The sequence below is a fragment of the Anser cygnoides genome, chromosome 7 (genome assembly GCF_040182565.1).
Source record: "Anser cygnoides isolate HZ-2024a breed goose chromosome 7, Taihu_goose_T2T_genome, whole genome shotgun sequence".
Lineage (NCBI taxonomy): Eukaryota > Metazoa > Chordata > Aves > Anseriformes > Anatidae > Anser > Anser cygnoides.
In genome coordinates, this window is record NC_089879.1 from 36,710,713 (window position 1) to 36,728,220 (window position 17,508).

General features: G+C 38.6%; 1 protein-coding gene across 3 annotated transcripts; it reads right to left on the reverse strand.

Annotated features, from left to right (window-relative positions):
- Positions 1-257: 257 nt before the first annotated feature.
- SAMD8 (sterile alpha motif domain containing 8) lies at positions 258-15,066 on the reverse strand. 3 transcript variants are annotated; one of them, XM_048060111.2, is made up of 6 exons: positions 14,909-15,066; positions 8,750-9,357; positions 6,802-6,897; positions 6,437-6,554; positions 5,476-5,626; positions 258-4,401 (listed from the first exon to the last, which is right to left on the reverse strand). In XM_048060111.2, the coding sequence occupies exons 2-6, from the start codon at positions 9,325-9,327 to the stop codon at positions 4,097-4,099; spliced, it is 1,248 nt and encodes a 415-aa protein (XP_047916068.1). In that variant the 5' UTR covers positions 9,328-9,357; positions 14,909-15,066; the 3' UTR covers positions 258-4,096. The 3 variants fall into 3 exon arrangements, with proteins under 3 accessions (XP_047916068.1, XP_013031757.1, XP_013031750.1); XM_013176303.3 differs by lacking the exon at positions 14,909-15,066 and adding an exon at positions 14,115-14,833; XM_013176296.3 differs by lacking the exon at positions 14,909-15,066 and adding an exon at positions 9,975-14,092.
- Positions 15,067-17,508: the final 2,442 nt, after the last annotated feature.

A 17,508-nucleotide genomic window follows, 5' to 3' on the forward strand; every position in this document is an offset into this window, starting at 1 on the left:
ACAAGTGTAGCACTGAAATGTGCAAACAGTGCTTAATTAAAAAAAAAAAAAAAAGATTCTGTTACAAAAGACTTGTTTTGACATCTCAGTTCAACCCTTCCCTCTTTCCCTTAGATATTATTTTTGGCACTACACGAGACACCACATATAGATAGCCATACAGAAAAGGTGATTATAGGAACCTGCACTTTTATGTTTGTTGAAGGATTTCAAGTACTTTTTAATAATGTTATTTAACATGCTTACATCAAAAAAACTTTTTCAAATCATTTAACCAACTCTGGCTTCTTAGTACACCTAGCTATCAATTCTATTTTATTGTATTTTTTATTAAGAGTTGTTCTCTCAGAAGAGTATGTAAATGTTGGTAACTTCTTTTAAATTCTACTGGAATGTTTTCTTCTAGGGCAGATGTGAAAAAACGAACACGGAAAACAAAATAAACTGACATTTTCTATTCCCATTACTTATCAGTATGCACCTCTTACATAGCACACACCTCATCTAATCCAAGGAAATGCTTAAACTAAAATGGTAACCCTCACTAAAGCCAGAATATTTAGTTACTTGCTTAAAGTTAAGCCTATAATTTGCTGTACCACAAGCAATACACTTACAGGATCCAATTCTTGTTAGTCTTGGACATCTGAAAATTTCAGGCCTATCTACATTTTCATACTGTCACTTGGTATTAGTGTTACCTTGTTTACCAGAGGACATTAAAATAATTAACATATATGGAAACTTTCTATATCATTATTCAAGAACAGCTGGAGGAACCTTGCTTAAAGATGCTTTCACAAGTTTTTATTAGTACTTGTAGTTTATTAAAAACACTTATATGGAAACCTTACATCTGTACGCAGGTACAGTATCACAGCACCACTAGTTTCACTGACTGCTTAATGGATCTTACAGAGAGGAAAAACTAAAGGCAAAATGTTCAGGAAAATTATTCTAAAAAGGTATGTCATAAGGTACAAGAAAAAAAAAGATGGAGAAGTGGCTGTACCTATCACCATCAGGTCGGTGCACACATATATGTATTTTTTACACACTACCTCCAAGCAGACAGACTTTTCTACTTGATTAGTTTATGCACTTCATAGTCTTGAGTCACACTGTTAGACGCCTGTACCTGCCGACACAACGCAGCAATTCATTCATTTCTCTGAATTCAGATGTGTGCACTCCCACGGACCATGGAAGATGACTGCACACAACAGATGCAGCAAGTTGAAGGAGAGCAAAGAGACTGGTGCGCCAACATAAGGGAGGAGGACAACGCTGAAGATATTTAGCATTAAATCCAAGGCCCAACAATGCTCTGCTGCCTTTACTTAAAAAGGCTTGTCAGCAGCAGTGAAACAGCAAAATGCTTTTAAACCACTGCCTCTTCTGAAAGGAGGTACGGAATTTTAAGCCTGTCAGTCATTTGCAATTTGTTTCCACCTCATTAACAAGAAATCTTACATTATCAGATTTTCAGATCAACTGTGATCTTTTAGCATTTGAAATCAGATTTTCTTTTATCATTATTATTTATTTTTTCTTTTTTCTTTTTCCTCTTGGGTGTTTACAGACAGACAACACTAATTTCCAAAACAGAAAAAGCTCAATTATCCTGACAGTGTTTTAACCCACTTCAGTTCGCACAAGAACTACCTCTTTATATTACTCTCATACGCAGATATCTAGCAGCAAGTGAAACGGCACAGAAGAACACGCTTTCATTAAAAAACACTGATAGGCGACACTGATTTAAAACATGGATTTACTTAAAAGAATTTGAAAAAAAAATAAATTAGAACAAAAAAAGAAGCCTTATGTTTCAAAGTATGTGAACTTCACTAAAAAAAATATTGAAATGGTAGCTTTACTTTACGTAAACATTGTTACACTGTGCCGTAATTGGAAATTCTCCTGTGTGCCTAAGTTGCAAAATATTTTTTTTTCAGTTTAGACACAGCTATGCTGGTCAGTACTGACATGTTTCTTTTTAGAATGAAGAGCTATGTAAGTTTAATTGCATATCCCTCCACATGCCAGAACTCAGAATAAAACCCCCTGCATATCCTGACAACAGAAGTTTTCCTAGAGTTTAAAAAACAGTATTTGTAACTGTGTGCATTGCAAACGCAAATATAAATTAAGAAATAGAGCTCTGATTATAAAGTCTCAAGAGGAATGTTCAAATTGCCTTTCGGAAATCAGAAAGGTAAGGACAGCGAGTGAACAGTCTTTAAGTCTTTGAGTATTTTCTCCTTTTCTTCCCCCTTAAGTGCAAGAACACTCCCCCAGTTTGGATGGCAAGAGCCACTACACTACAGCAGACTGAACAATATAGTAATATACTTGGAATTTTGCTAAAAATTGGAATGTTACAAATATAAAGTATGCAGAATAGTACAATGTGTGTGTGCTCAATACAGTTGGCAGAGACTCTTTAAGATGCACAATTCCTCTGTGGTATAGGAGCTAAATGAAGTTACAAAAGTAATATGAAGAGTGCATGATAGTCAAGTTAGTACAATCCAGGTTTATAAAAGGAACACAACATAGACAACTGCAAAATTCCTCCAAAGAGATCCTTCTCTATTCGAGCTTAAGTACATTGTGGTCATCACGTCAGCCTGTACCAAGCCAGAAAATGCTTCATGCGACTTTCCAAGGCTGACTTAGGCTATGACTTTCGTGCATACTACCTATTCTGAAATTGTAACAACAAATTAAAAAGGCTACACCATTTTTACAATTTGCACCTTTTACCTATCCATTTTCATTTAGCATAAATCTCATTTCAAGCCTCTACAGCCAACATTAGTATTGTCCCCTTACAAAACACTGCATAAGAGGTCACTGCCTGTGATCCTTGCTTATGCATTAGGGAGTGTGTTGTTTGTTTTTAAACAACCAGAAGTCAACTGTTTATGGTACTTTTATCTTTCAGCGTAATAAATGAAGAACTTAAATTAAGAACTAGTCTTTTTCTCTTTTTCATGTTGTTAGAAGAACATATACTGTGTGTATATATATATATACAAATATACTGTGTATATATATCCAGAGATATTCACCATATTGTTGACATCAGAGTGCTAAAACATACATCAATATGAGCACTACTTCAAAAACTCACTATTATTACTTTTCCTGAAAGAATTACTACATGCATTTTCCCCATCCATTTATGGGACAGTAAGATATGTGAAGATAACTGTTCTGTTCCGCCAATGTTAAAGAGCTGCTCCTAAAAAGCATGCATAGGGCTGGGTACAAAGCAATTAAAACCACACAGAAAAAATATGTTGTGGCTTCAAACACACTAAAGCTAAATTAATATTACTTTCAGTGGATGCAGCATTTACTTTAACTCATTTATTTAAAACAAAAGGGAAAACTTTCAAGTGCCAGAACAACCATATAGACAGTTGATAGACTAGACTAAATAACCTCTCATCAAAAAAAAGAAAAACAAAACATCACTCTATAGCCACATGGCAGACTTTCATTTTTGGCAATCCGTACGTAGACCATTTATATTGTCAATTATACTTTAAGACTTACTATTAACAGTTAAGAGACTCTTTTAGCAAGGAACTGTATTGCTTTCCTCATTATGACACTACTCCTCAATCTTTAAGTATACGCAGAGTTTGTTTCAAGAATTAAATTTATGAATGTTTTAAAAGGAAGTCACTGTAAGGTTCTAATTTTTTAGTCAGTGTACATAAAGGCTGGCATGTCAGGTAAAGGTGATTAACTGGACCTGCAAAGGGTGTATTATATTCAGTACAAGCACACATTTGAAGTGACTTGAAGTTACTTAAACATTCACACAGAACCTTACTATTCTGGTTTGTAGTTATGATTCACTGATTGCCTCTACCAGTCCCCATGTTGTCTTCCATTAAAACAGGAACAAAACACATCCCTGCAGACTGTGGCAACCCCATTCTATGGCTAAGAATCTAAGAGGCAAGACAAGGAGGCAGTGGCCATGGAGTGAAAACTGTTACTTCATGTCCCCTCCAGCTAGCCTTGTAGGGTCTTAGTCACAACAGTTCATAAAAATCTGAACTGACATTAACGCTCTTCAGCCAATCAGTCTTTTCATTATCGTAGGTTTTGAGAATGGCCAGCAGTACTCATTGGGAACAGTACCATTAACATTGCATTCAAAAAAAGAAAACATTGGAAACCAGATCCTTGCTCTTCTACTCTGCTGATATGCTCTAGTATTAGCCAACGTGTGGTAATATAAAAAGAGTCTTGTAGTGATGTAAAAGGCAATGAAGACATCAATAGAGTAATGTTCATGTGCAGCCAAAATGAAGAAGATTCCGAAGAGGTTCAGGACCCAGGATAAGGTGTGCAAGAAGTTCCAGCTCCTTGGCGTATCTAGGAGAAAACAGAAAGGGACTGACCTAGAGTGTCTCAAATCGCTGGGCTGAAAAGTGCACAGCTGACAATAAAAAAGCAGAAAACAATTAAATTCCCTTTTTTTACAAATATAAAGTTTCTTGTAAATATATGAAGTTCTCTGAGTTACTTCTATAGCAGGAAGCATTTCACGAACCAGACAGGATATACAATTCAATCCAGGACAAAACTGAGCAAGTTTATGTGCAGTTTTTTCCATCCAAAATGTGATGAAATTATTGTCTTTGTCAGGAAGTTTTGTTTACATTCACACATCCAATAAATTTAGTAAGAACAAGTTACAAATGTCAACCACTTCATTACTGCTTTACTAATACAGCTGGTATAATTCTTTTTCTGGATTAACACAGCATCCTAAAGTTCTTCAGGACCATGTAAATCAGAATTTGGTCCCATTGGCTTTTGTTAATGAAAATCATGCCTTTTTACATGTATAGGGGGAAATATTACAAAGTATACATTATTCTGTTATTCCAGTCATTTGATCAAATGTGAACTCAGGCTAATTACCTTAGCTTGCTATATAATGTATTAAATAACACTTAATATTTACAGAAGAACTCTGTTTCATATAGTCTCACTTATGAGATTTCCTATTTTGGATCTGCGGATTATACTAAAGGTAAATAAACCTAGACTGGGATTTTGTCTGATGGGTCACTGGCAGATACATAGGTAACAGAAAATCATTAATACCTTCCCTAGTATTATTCCCCAGTAGCTAGTTACAAAGCCTTTCTGATTTCCTGGCTCACTTCACTTGTTTTTTCCCATGTGCCCTATTTACCCTCTCATTAATTTACATGGTTCTGCTCCTTTCCTGTCTGCAAGTTAACTGCCACAAACCTGAGAAAAAGCCCATGATGTGAATTTGTTAATTTTAATATTACTCAACATGACTATGGCTGAGGGCAAGTGGCAGAGAATACTTAAGGACATTTAAGTATTTACACTCTTGCACCTGTGGTTGACAGCAAACAGTACAAATTCTTAATACTTAAGGACATTCAAGTATTGACACTGTGTACTTACATTCTGTGACAAAGAAGTTGAGCATGGTCAGGACAACAGTGTGGCCACTGAACATGTAATCGCCACACGTATGTACTCCAGTTAGAGTCATTCCAAAGCCACTCCATATTGCAAATGCCCGCTGGAGTTTTGCCCAAACATTGCCGTACAACTAAAAGACAGTAACATTAACCTTTAGTAAGTTCCTCCCCAGCCCAAACAATACACCCTTAAAGTTATACCACAGACAATTAGAAATTAGCTGTCTAGCACTATGTATGTTTAGTAGCGTCAATCATTTTGTGTCTTTTATTAAAATACACGTTTGCACACCTGCGGATTTTATTGTGGCAGTCAGTCCCATTAGTAACTACAATTAGTACCTCTGATTAATCCTGGCATTTAAAACAAGTATTTTGTTGCAAGTCATTTTCATACGAAGTCTGCCACCTTTTTTTTTCTTCCCCCAAATGCATTCTACCTCCCAATGTGTCACTGGGAATCTTCTAGTATTCAGCTCAAACTTCTTCCAACTAAAAGATCCCATGTTCTATGGAATATTTCTTCTTAGACGGGGTGAAATACTTTGTTCAAAACAAAGCATCCAACAAGACAAAGTGATTATTCCACTTTCATCTTGTCTTTGTTAAGTCAGTGTCTTAAGTGCTTATTTCTCTGATGTATTCTCTTCAATTTATATTGTGAAATATTCTGAATGCCCCCTGCCTCCCTTCACCAAGTCACCATCTCCTCCCCAGTGCAGCACGTGTTTCTAAGACCCCTAAGGATGCATACATGCACAATAGCAACTAATAAAGTTAGGGATGGAGGGGAAGAGAAGAACAACATGCTATTCTAACAAATACACACCTAGCACGATGGTCACAGTAATTGTAACTATAACTTATACAAAATTTAAAAATACATATTTTTTTAAAAAAAGAAATCGTGAGAAAGAATTTAAAGCATTTTAAGTTTTTACCTTTCCAGTACACTGCAAGTGCTGGCCTGGCACGGAAAGTGAGGTAACAAACATTGTAACGCAACGTAGTAAGAATACTGTCCCCATGAGGCTGCACAGCCTCCGCAGAAGTATAGATCTGGGAAAAAATATATAGCAACTGACAGTAAGAATACTAATATATTGTATTTATACATACATATTACTCAGTAATGTTTATAACTCAACATTCTTGATTAAATCATCCCCATACTCCATTTCAACAATAATATAAGTTTATGAGTTTCTTACTAACTGTAGAGTCTTAATTAGTCCTGATAAATTCTTTTTAAGTCCTTCCTCTAAATCAAGGTACCACTTAATTTGAATGTATATATACACTGTACCTGTGTTTGTGAAGCAGAAGAACCAATAGCCAAATGTAGCAAAGAATTACACCACATACTTCAGTCATAGCAAAAGCCCATGGTATCCTTGGGACACTAAAAAAAAAAAAAAAAGGGAAAAAAAAGAGGATGTTAACCTAAAATACAAATACAAAGGCTGGACTTTTTCTTTCTAGTCTCAGTACTTAGAAAAAAGCATATAAGGTTCTAACTACAAAATGAACTTTCGGTAATATCACAATAGTTTATACTACAATCAAAATTATCAACAGACTGAATTAAATAGAATTAATTTTTAATTACATTATCTCCTTTCTAATAACGCACTTTCAGGAAACATTTACACAGAATTCACTAAGTGAAAGAAAATCTCTAGTTTGTTCTCTTAATTTACATGTGATTTACTAATAGATGTTCCTTTACCATTGTTTCCCAACAATCTTCAATCTGACACAAACTTGCACATCAATTATACTGCTTATGCTTATAAGAATGCCATGTCAACACAATGAAATGCTGCACAACTTTAAGTCATAAATACCTGTAAGGAAGCAGAACTACACAGGAAAGTATTAGGAAAAGTATAAACTACTTTTGAAGTTAGATTTCGATAACAATCACTGTATGAAAACAGCTTAGCCTTGCTTGTCAAGATTTAATACTTCCTTGTGTGCACTAGCTACAATTTTCGCCGTGCAACTTCACCAAAATACAGACTGACAATTTTCAGGAGAGGCTGTTTCTAATAGTTGTATTCTCTTTGATACAAAGGGCTAGCAAAGCATTGCTCAAATGCTAGATTTGTAGTAATCCTCTTGCACTGTTTGATGGCTTGCTGCTGTCTGATCTCCTCCATATCCTTCCACCGAGTATTGTGGAATTTGTCCTGGGAACAAAATCCAGCAATGACATAGTTCTCATTCTCTCTCCCCTCCATCACTTTGTTTGATTAGGTCCATTCTTGCTGAGCTGTATCTATACTTATGGGGGATTCTGCACTCTACGTTAAAAGATTAGGCCCCTATTGACTTCATTAAAACCATTAATGAAAATGGAAATTACTGGCAAGAATAAAAAGACCGTGACTTTAGACAGTTTATCTTGTCTTTTGGAACTCTCCAGGCCATAAATTCTCCATGGTACAAGTGAACTTCCTCAAATGGAGCATTTATCTCCTACAGAATTTCTCATCATTGACTAGAATTTCATCTCTGGTGTTGCGCACCCTTTCTGACTGAAACGGAATATATTCTTTAACACTAAAAAAGGCACAGGCACTGTTTAAGGCATTAAAGTATTTTTGTACACAGATACTCTATGGTTTGTAAAGAAGCTGGCGTATTCAGTCTGCTTCAGTTTCCCTAAATCATTTTCAGCAACTTGACATCAAGGAGACAACATATATACAGTATCAATGCTATCCCCGTTCAATTTCATCACCATTGGCACTTTGTTTACCAACTTTCCCAAAGCATAGTGCATCTCTTCTCCAGATCTTCAGCTATCTGTGGGCTGCCAGGACTGTGAAAGAACTTAATTCTTAAGACCAAAATACTTCTTCATCAAAAGTCTTCCTATGTGAAGAATGTTATGCTTCACAGCAGCATCTGAATTTCAGAAAAAGTATACGTCTGCTTACCTATGAGAGCTGACCATCATCCTTTTTACTAGAATGAGAAGATGGAAGAATTAATTCCTGTGTTGTGATTCGCTAAAGACGTAAAATTAAATACAAACGGGGTAAAATAAGAGATTACCTTCCCCTGAGAAGATCAAATCCCTACATCTAACAGAAGCACATTTCAGTCTTAGCAGAGGGTTTACTACACTCATTACAATTTTGCAGAGACATTTTCAAGAGCATAAGAAATGTTGAGAATGAAGAAAAAGCAGCCTATACTTTAAACATGGTTTTATTGTTTTGTTTTTAAAAAAATAAGAATCTTACCTATCTAGAAATATGTCTGGTAGAGGTGGATACGTTTGCATGTCAGGTACTCGTTCGTGTACTATAACCATAACAAATGATGTAAAGCCGAACACTATGAAGACATATACGCAACTCAAAACTGTTTTCCAGTACTCTGGGTCCAGTCTCCTCGTGGAGTGTTTGTTTTTTCCATTTGCATATTGATATTGATCACCATTCAAGTCAGTAATTGGCCCATCATAGTCCCGAGGTACTTCACCATTACAAAACCAATCTGCACCCTGCAGCGAACCAACAGTAGTGCACACTGTGCCAATGTGACTATCGCTGTTGTAACCCAGCTCTTCTAGGACATCAATATGTTGTTTCTGTAGCTTACGTATGGACAACATTAGCCTTTTGATATCCCCCAGGACTTTGATTTCCAATGGAGGGGATCGTAAATCGTATTCTGTAAGTGTCAGCAATGTAATTCCATCTAGCCTATGTCTATTGCACAAAATATCCACGTATTCACAGAAGCCTTCTTCCTTCAGCCACTTGGCCACGTTCTTGGTTGTCCAACGTCGAATGCAAAGCTGGTTATTGCCTGCCATCGTCCTTCTCTATCCACCAATAAAATTGACCTGTTAGATATTGGAGAAAGAGAGAAGACCTCAATGTTTAATGAAGATTACTGAAACATCAGTGTCTTTTGTGCGTCTTTAGATGCTTAATTATGCAAAGATGTTTTATGTAAGAGCCAGCCAAAAACCAGACATATGATTTATTACGTAAGTAATACAAAAATAGTTTAAGCACTTCGAGTCCAGCAAAACTGAAGAAAGTTTATCTAACTTGATCCCCAATAGAAATTTAAAGCCACCTAGAAGCAGAATATTTCCTAGATGTGCCCAGTCTTTTATTCTTTTGTTAAAAAAGAAATTCTGAATTTGTGAATTATGCTAGGCAACGAAGAACAAAGATTATCCTGTTTAAATAGTAGCTTAATCATTAGTCTTTTCTGCTGTTTGCAGTTCAGAACTAAACAAGAAAGTATAGCCAGCAACTACGTAAAACTGAATTAAGAGATAAAAAAATAGCACATTACAGGTCCAACATATTCCACTGATTTAAAATTCATCCAGAAGCTTTGGCAGCATGACACCGCCCCCCCCCCAAGTAAACCTAAGACAAGGTATCTACAGTCATAATGACTTGGGATATCTTCATTGTATGTTAATGGTGCAGTCGTCATACTTACATACATCTGTTTGATCTGCATACTTCAGATAAATGATTTGCAGTATCATCTTTACTTCTTGCTGCTTGTTTTAAAAAGGCACTGTATCTATTGTTAGAAGTAGCACTTATAATTACTGGGTGCAACTTTTTCTTCACCATACATCTAATAGGACCATCCTACTTTCTTCTATAACAGAGAACATTTGACATGTCCATCAAGATTTCCCATCAGTACAAAAGATATAGGTTAGAAGAAAAATGGCAGCACAACTCAAAGTTGCCCTACTAAAAGAACTGAGGGAGTGGTACCTCTGACGATATTCCCTCTGCAGCTGTTTGCATGTAAACAGCATGTACGTAATGCAGATTTGATTTCTCAAAACTCCACATACAGTCAATATGTACATAAGCTTTAATACCTTTATTTAAACAGCTGCTGAAACATCCACAAACAATTACTAGTCTTCTCCACATCTACTATATTCTTCCTTCTACATGTAAGAGCATATTTGTTCATTTCTGTTATCTTACTACTTTTGAAAATATTGCTCAAAACAACTATAACACAGCTATTACAAAAGAAATTATGACAATTTGCAATTAATGATCAGTTAATTGATCTTTTTGTACTTTTTTTTTTAATCTTAGTCAAGTAAAAAAACAAACAAAAAAAAACAACATAACACTTAAGTTGCTCATCTGGATTTCCAGCTTCAACTAGAAATGCAGATGAACTGCAAACGTTTGCTATCTCAGTGTTTTTACAAAACTGTAGTCATCACAAGTTTTCTAAAAGCAGTGAATTTAGACTTACCAAAATGTACTCAACTCACTGATCTGTCTTCTAACCAAAGCAACTTTTGAGAGCAAAGGCAAGAAACTTTCTTTACCCTATCAGAACTCCATTCATTTGAACGAACCAGTATGAGTCAAGAATCCTAACACCAACCCACTGTTTCTTCATATGGCATTCCAGAACTTATAAATGAATGAATAAATACATCTGCCCTTGTGTAACATGCAGTAAAAGTGACCTTGCAACACTGAGGAAGCATACCCCAAATCTTCAAAGGTCATTACTGAATAGAGTGGACCTGGGAGAGTCTGCATCGGCTTAAGATGCACCTGATAGGACCTGCTCCTGCTTTTAAATGCTACCAAAGGAAAGACATTCAGCCAACTGCAGAAGACAAAGATCACAAAAGAAACAAGCACTTAAAGCACAAACTTCACCATTCCACACAGCTCACAGCTAACTTCATCTTAAGAGCAATAGGTTAAGTTCAGCTTTGATGCGAGGGTATTTTCTTTAAACCCAGAAGCAGCACTCTCCTTCAGACTACCCATTCAATGCCACTTTTGTAATTTACACAGTAAAAAACACTTTTTCTTAGCACTTAATCTTAGCACCTGGAATACAATACAGACCTCTATGCCCAACTGCTACTATTCAGTTTTGAAGCTTACTAAAAGTGTGAATTTACAGGACAGAAACAGAAATATTCTATACTTAGGATAATCAAAAGCCTTAATTTTTTTCCATGCCTTTTATGCAATTTCTTTATCCCAATATGTTAACTTGGACTCCAATACAGATTCCATTTATGCTTCATAACATTACCAACACTAGCCACCTGAGATTCAAGAGTGATCGACGCAACAGAAGAGAGCAAGTCACCCAGATGACTGTACTTGCCTTTTGGAAGAAAACAGCACTAAGAGCTACTTTGCCTTCTACGTTACTGGTTTTATCTCCGAAACCAAATAATGGAACGCATGAATAACATGGACCAAGTACAGACTGAAGTGTAAGAGGGCAAAATATACTTTTCTCCTGACATCAGCAACGTCTGCAGCTAGCTGGTTGATCACTTTCCTGTTACTTTATATTTAGTCAGCCCATCAGCAGTACATATCATGTGTTCCATTTCCCCTTTTCCTTCTCCAGCCTTTCAATTAACAGCATGGATACAACCGAATATGAACTATTCCATGTGCTCAATACGCATCTGTGTAAGGAGTCTTTTAATTTTATTTTACAAAAAAAATGGTACTTTATAAGTCATGAATATTTCTACAGTTTGGTTAGGGCATTTTGAAAAACAAGTTGCCTCTGCAAGGCTAGGCATACCCTACCTATTTTTTCCAATATATTTTTCCTAGATTTTCCCTGGATTTTCCTAGATTTTCCATATTTAAATATATATCTCTCTCAAAATTAATACCCACAGTTCTATCATGTTTTCCCCTATTGAATTACTGCCCGTCAACCATTACGCCCATAACTTCTCCAGCTTATGGACACTGAGTCACTACCCTGAAGTACCAACGTGGAAAGTCAAATATTACCCCTACGATAGTGAAGGGAAAGTAGCACTGCCATTACACCAACATCGGGCAGTAGTCCTGTTACAGGAATGTCCCATCATAGAAACAAAGCTCGTTTACACCAGAATCATAACTGAGGGGTTAGATGAGACTCTGGCTGTGCCTGCAGCAGGGCTAATGGGATACCGAGCGATTTGGCCCCAGACACGCATACCAAGCTACCAGCATCCTTGCTGCTCCACAATTTGACCACATGTACAAGGCAAGGCCCGTGGCTCTCCTTGCTGACATGCTTCAGGATTTTATTTCCCCAGCTAGGTTCAATTCTTGCCATTCTTGAGAGTAATTTTAGGAAGGATGCTGAAGAACTATCAGATCTCACGCGACGTAACCTACATTTCTCTGTAAGGAGGTTTCAGGCTGCAGTTTGCATATAGGCGACTCCAGCTCAGTCCCTCCTTCACCAGGTCAGCTGGCCAAGGAGCACAGCACCTCACACCTTGGGTGAAAAGTTTTCCTGTACAAAGTCTGCTAGCTTGCAATGCGGGCGTGACACAGGTTTGAGGCGTTGGCTGTGCTGCTGCACAAAAACACCATACACAGAAGCGTACGCTGAACCAGCCTGCAATATTAAGGCTACTGTCTGGCACACTGACTGAAGAATGCTGTGCTGGAAACAGCACTGCCTTGTCATGCACCACAAGTCTCAGGCACCCCACTGCTTGCATCAGCAGCTCATCACCTGCTCTTCTTGAAAACTCCAAATTCTTCAGTGCTTATTTAGAGCAAACAGCACCAAAGGTTTTATAGCCATATAGCATGCATTAGTGCAGTGATTTGATCCTTACCCTGTACATGTCACTACATACAGTCTATCTTCTAAACAATGGGAGAAAAAGAAAACTTGCAAAAATAGGACAGGATTTTTCATTTTTTTTATACAATACCTAGATACCATGCGATATATAAAACTGATCAAGCATGGCACAATGCCCACTGTAAGACTGAAAAATTGGATACTTCCCTGAAGCAAGCCTACATTAATTTCAAGTGCAGCAACATTACTGCAAAACTTTCGTTCAGTTTTACTTAGTGACTTTGCTGTTAGAATTGCTTCATAAACATTTCTATTAAGTGACATTGTCAGCAGTATTGCAACTGTACTCAAAGGTCTTAATGATATTTATGAAAGTAAGATAAGAAATCTTAAAGTAAAACTTGTTTAGCTTATTCTAAGTATTAGATTTTAAATCATATAGGAAGATGTGCTTTCCGAGAATTATTCAGTGAAGTGCTGCACTGTGGAAAATAAAGAATTGATACTGTGAAATCAAAGACTAGCTCCATATGCTTAGAAGAGCCCTTCTGACAGAATGCCTCCACGCAAAACTGACAGCAGCTATTACAGAAAATCCTGAAAGCTAAACATATTTGTCTTGAGAACCACTAAGAGTGATTACACACTGCAGCAAGCTGAACAGAACATACACCGCTCCTTGACTGTTACACCTCATTAAACCAAATGGGTTGTACTACACTCAAACGAACACTAAAAGCAGCTCAACTGTTGATCTACTAACCAGCGAACAAAACATTTTTTATCCTACCACCATAATTCAAGGCACACACAAGTGATTTTTAAGCAACTGATCAAGTACTCCCCCACTTATCACAGAATGTAATTCACAGTATTCCATTAATATTTGTACAAGACCTCGTACATTTCACATTCTAAATGTCAAATGTGAAGTATTTCTTCCTCCAACTTCAAGAAATCTTGCATCCATCTGGTAACAGAACATTTGCTGCTCTTTACCCTTAGACAACTTACCAGCAAAACACCTCAGGTGTACTGTTTTCCCCTTTTACCTCTTCCTTTTCTTCTCACACCCCCATTTTCAGATGAGAACAGGGGATGACACGAACAATCCTTCCACCTACCAGAACAACACCTGAAGTGAAGCCATGTTTGTTCTTACTCCTGACAATGACTTACAAACTGATCTTTTTAAGTCTTGATAAAATCTAAGCCTTCTTCGTTTTAAATGCATTAATACACACAAGAAATAAGAAACTTTTACAAGTTATGTGATCGTCATTAAACATCTACAACGGCTCAGGGATCCCAAACAGATGAGGGGGCAGCAATGCTGAGGCTCTGTACGAGGAGAAGCGACAGTACAGAACCCGAACGACTGCGGCTCCAGGACCGAGCTGTCCTTTTAACCGTGTATTTCTGGGAAGAAAACAAAACAGAGCAACAGAAACAGGATCCCCCAAAGCAAGACACCGTTAAATTTGTGCTCGCTGCAAACCTGCAGGACGCCTCCTCCACCGAGCAGCGCTCCCGCATCCCAGTCCCACCACGCTTCGCAAGGAGCCTCCTGCCAGCGGTGCACACCTCGCAGTGCCCCGATCCCACACCTCATCGTGCCCCGGCCCCTCCGGCCCGCTCCCCTTCCCCCCGTACGGCGCAAACACCAGGGCGCCGCAGGAACCTCCTCCCCTCCGGCCGCCACCAGGACCCCCACCCCAGAAACAGCCACCCCGGGGAAAGGCAGGGAAGGGACGGGGGGCGCGGTGCAGGGACACGACCCGCACCCCGCTCGGCCCTCGCTCACCCACCAGCGCTAAGTGGCAGTGCCGCAGCGCCCGGCCCCAGGACGGCGGCGGCTCCTGGGCGCCCTCCCTCCCTCGGGCGGCGGCGGCCCCCGCCGTCTCCCCATCACCCGCACGGAAGCGGCGGCGGCGGCGGCGCGGAAGGCGGAAAGGGCGGAGCGGGGCGGTGGCGGCATCCGGGGGGGCACCGGGCGGCAGGCCCAGTATCTGCCTCCGCTGCTGCCGAGGAACCCCCTCACAGCGCTCGTGTCTGGCCAGGGGAAGGTGTCAGAGGCACTGAGGGGCGACCTCGACTCCTGGGGGCTGTGAAAGGAGCCGGGAAGGTGGTGGAGGCGGGCAGAGCTTCTCAGAGCGCGCCAAACCTTCCTCTGGCCCAACAGCTGAGCTGACGAGAAGCGCAGCTTGTTGCTTGTCTAATAACAGAACGTGCCTAAATCCACGAGAGGGTGCAAAATATTCTGTAGGAATGCACATTAGTATATGTTTTTACCCAGTACAGTCTTATCTCTCACAGGGAAGTACCTTAGTAGGGCCTGGTTGGGAGAAAAATGGAAGCTTTTCACCCCACTAACCAGAATTGTCACCAACTTTTTAATCCACACTAAACAGAATTGCCATCGACTTTTTAATGAAACTTATAAACATACAGTTATAACATTCAAAGAAAAAAACATACTTGGATAGTCCATGAAAATACCACCCCCCCCTTCCTTTGAAGGCATACATGTGGAAAATACAGCTGAGAAGACTTGCAGGACCCTTACAAAGCTTTATTTCCATATAAATAAACTCTTCCAAAACATTTCTCTCTTCAGAAGCATGATTTCTGCACAATTATTATTCTCTGATGTCTGCAGAGGAAATAAATCTGAAAGCCAGCAGCTGGCTGACAGCACTCAAGTGTTTCTCCAAGGTGATCCAGAGCACAGATGTAAACAGCACAAGTGACTTATGAAAGCCTCACCCGCACACTGTAACTGCAGGTGCTCCACAACCTATAAATAATACAAATGGAAGGGATAGAAGGGGACAGACAAATTAGAACTAAATGACTCCAGAAATAAATTTATTTTGTCTATCAGCTGGCTGTGTTAGCAGTCAGGCCTTTGCAGCAGCAGCCTGAAGAACATACAGAAATTTCTGTATCGATGATGTAATTTCTATGAGGTCCAATACAAGTCTCCTAAATTGTTGCTTCCTTTGAAGTAAAAAAGCTCAGGTGCCAGTAACTTCATTACGTTAATAAGCCTAGCCTTTTCAGAGAATTTGGCCTCATACTCTTTTGAGAGGAAAAAGGGGATCTTTTGCAATCCCTATGCCTGTGCATTCACAGTGAAACAAGGAAATTTTGCATTTCAAAATGCTTCACAGCTACATCAAGTTGTCAAGTCACTGAGCAGTCTAATGCAGCTGCCCAAGATTGTACAGTCTCAGCTGTAATGGAACATATCCATTTTAAATAGATGAAGCACTGGGTAGGCAGAATAGACACCAGCTGTAAGAACTTCTGCTCATTATTATGTTGCCCTGATACTGGTTCAAAGATGCTTCTTCGAGCTGTCTGTTCCACCTAGCTTTTATTTTTTACATGAAACAATGTGTTTCTTCCCAAATGAGTGCTGAAGTTTGAGGGAACATTCCTCCTTCTTTGCCAAGATCTGGTAGCCTCTGCAATCATTGTAAGAAGGAGATGCTGTATCTGTCCTCTCGATGTTCCTTTTCTTTCCCTCCACACAAATTAGATGAAAAACTGATGAGTCCAAATCCACCAGTGACCTGTAGATCACATAAGCATGAATCTGAAAAACAAACAGACAAAAAAAAAATAATCCAACAGACCTGAAGATAAGCCGTTAATAAAGCAGGTTGAAAGTCGAAGCAATTTTGCTTACTCCAAGTCCCCGTTCAGAGTGTATTCAAAATTGCTAGCAGTCATCCTTTTTTATGGGAGGTGACAGGAAAGTGCTGCTTTATTCAGAGTACTCTGGCTTTTTTTTTCTCCTCCTTTTTAAAAATGTAAGTATTCACTAGAATCCACAAGCTCATTGGATTGCATAAAGGAAGCAAAAAGTGCAAGCCAAAGGCTTCTTATCCCATTCCCCTTCACTGTTTACAGTTTCCATCTGAAGTCATCACTGCTAATGGCATTTTTCTGGCATCTAGTTTCATCACCTAACAAATATTTTCAAAATGACCAAATTAGCTTACACAGAAAAGTGATAAAGAGCACAATTTAAAACTTGTAACTCTTAAATGAAAATGCACATCTAATAGCTGTTTAGTCACTGTGCTTCAAAGCTGAAAACTACTTTTCCTCGCTAACATCTGATGCGGTATAAAAGGGTGAATTATCTAAATAATTTGTGCTTTATATAACAGAAATTTCTGATAAGCCTCATTCCATCACTGTGAGTTATGTCACTTCATGCTACGTGACATGAATGCATCGATCTAAGTTTGACAGGCAGAGCCAATGCTGACATGTCAGTCTGAGAATTTATGACAAATGATACGCTACTGATATTTTTAAAATCCCTGCAGATTGCCAAGAAAAAAAACAAAGCACTCTTTAAACTATGTAATTATACTGTGTGCATCTTTAGGTT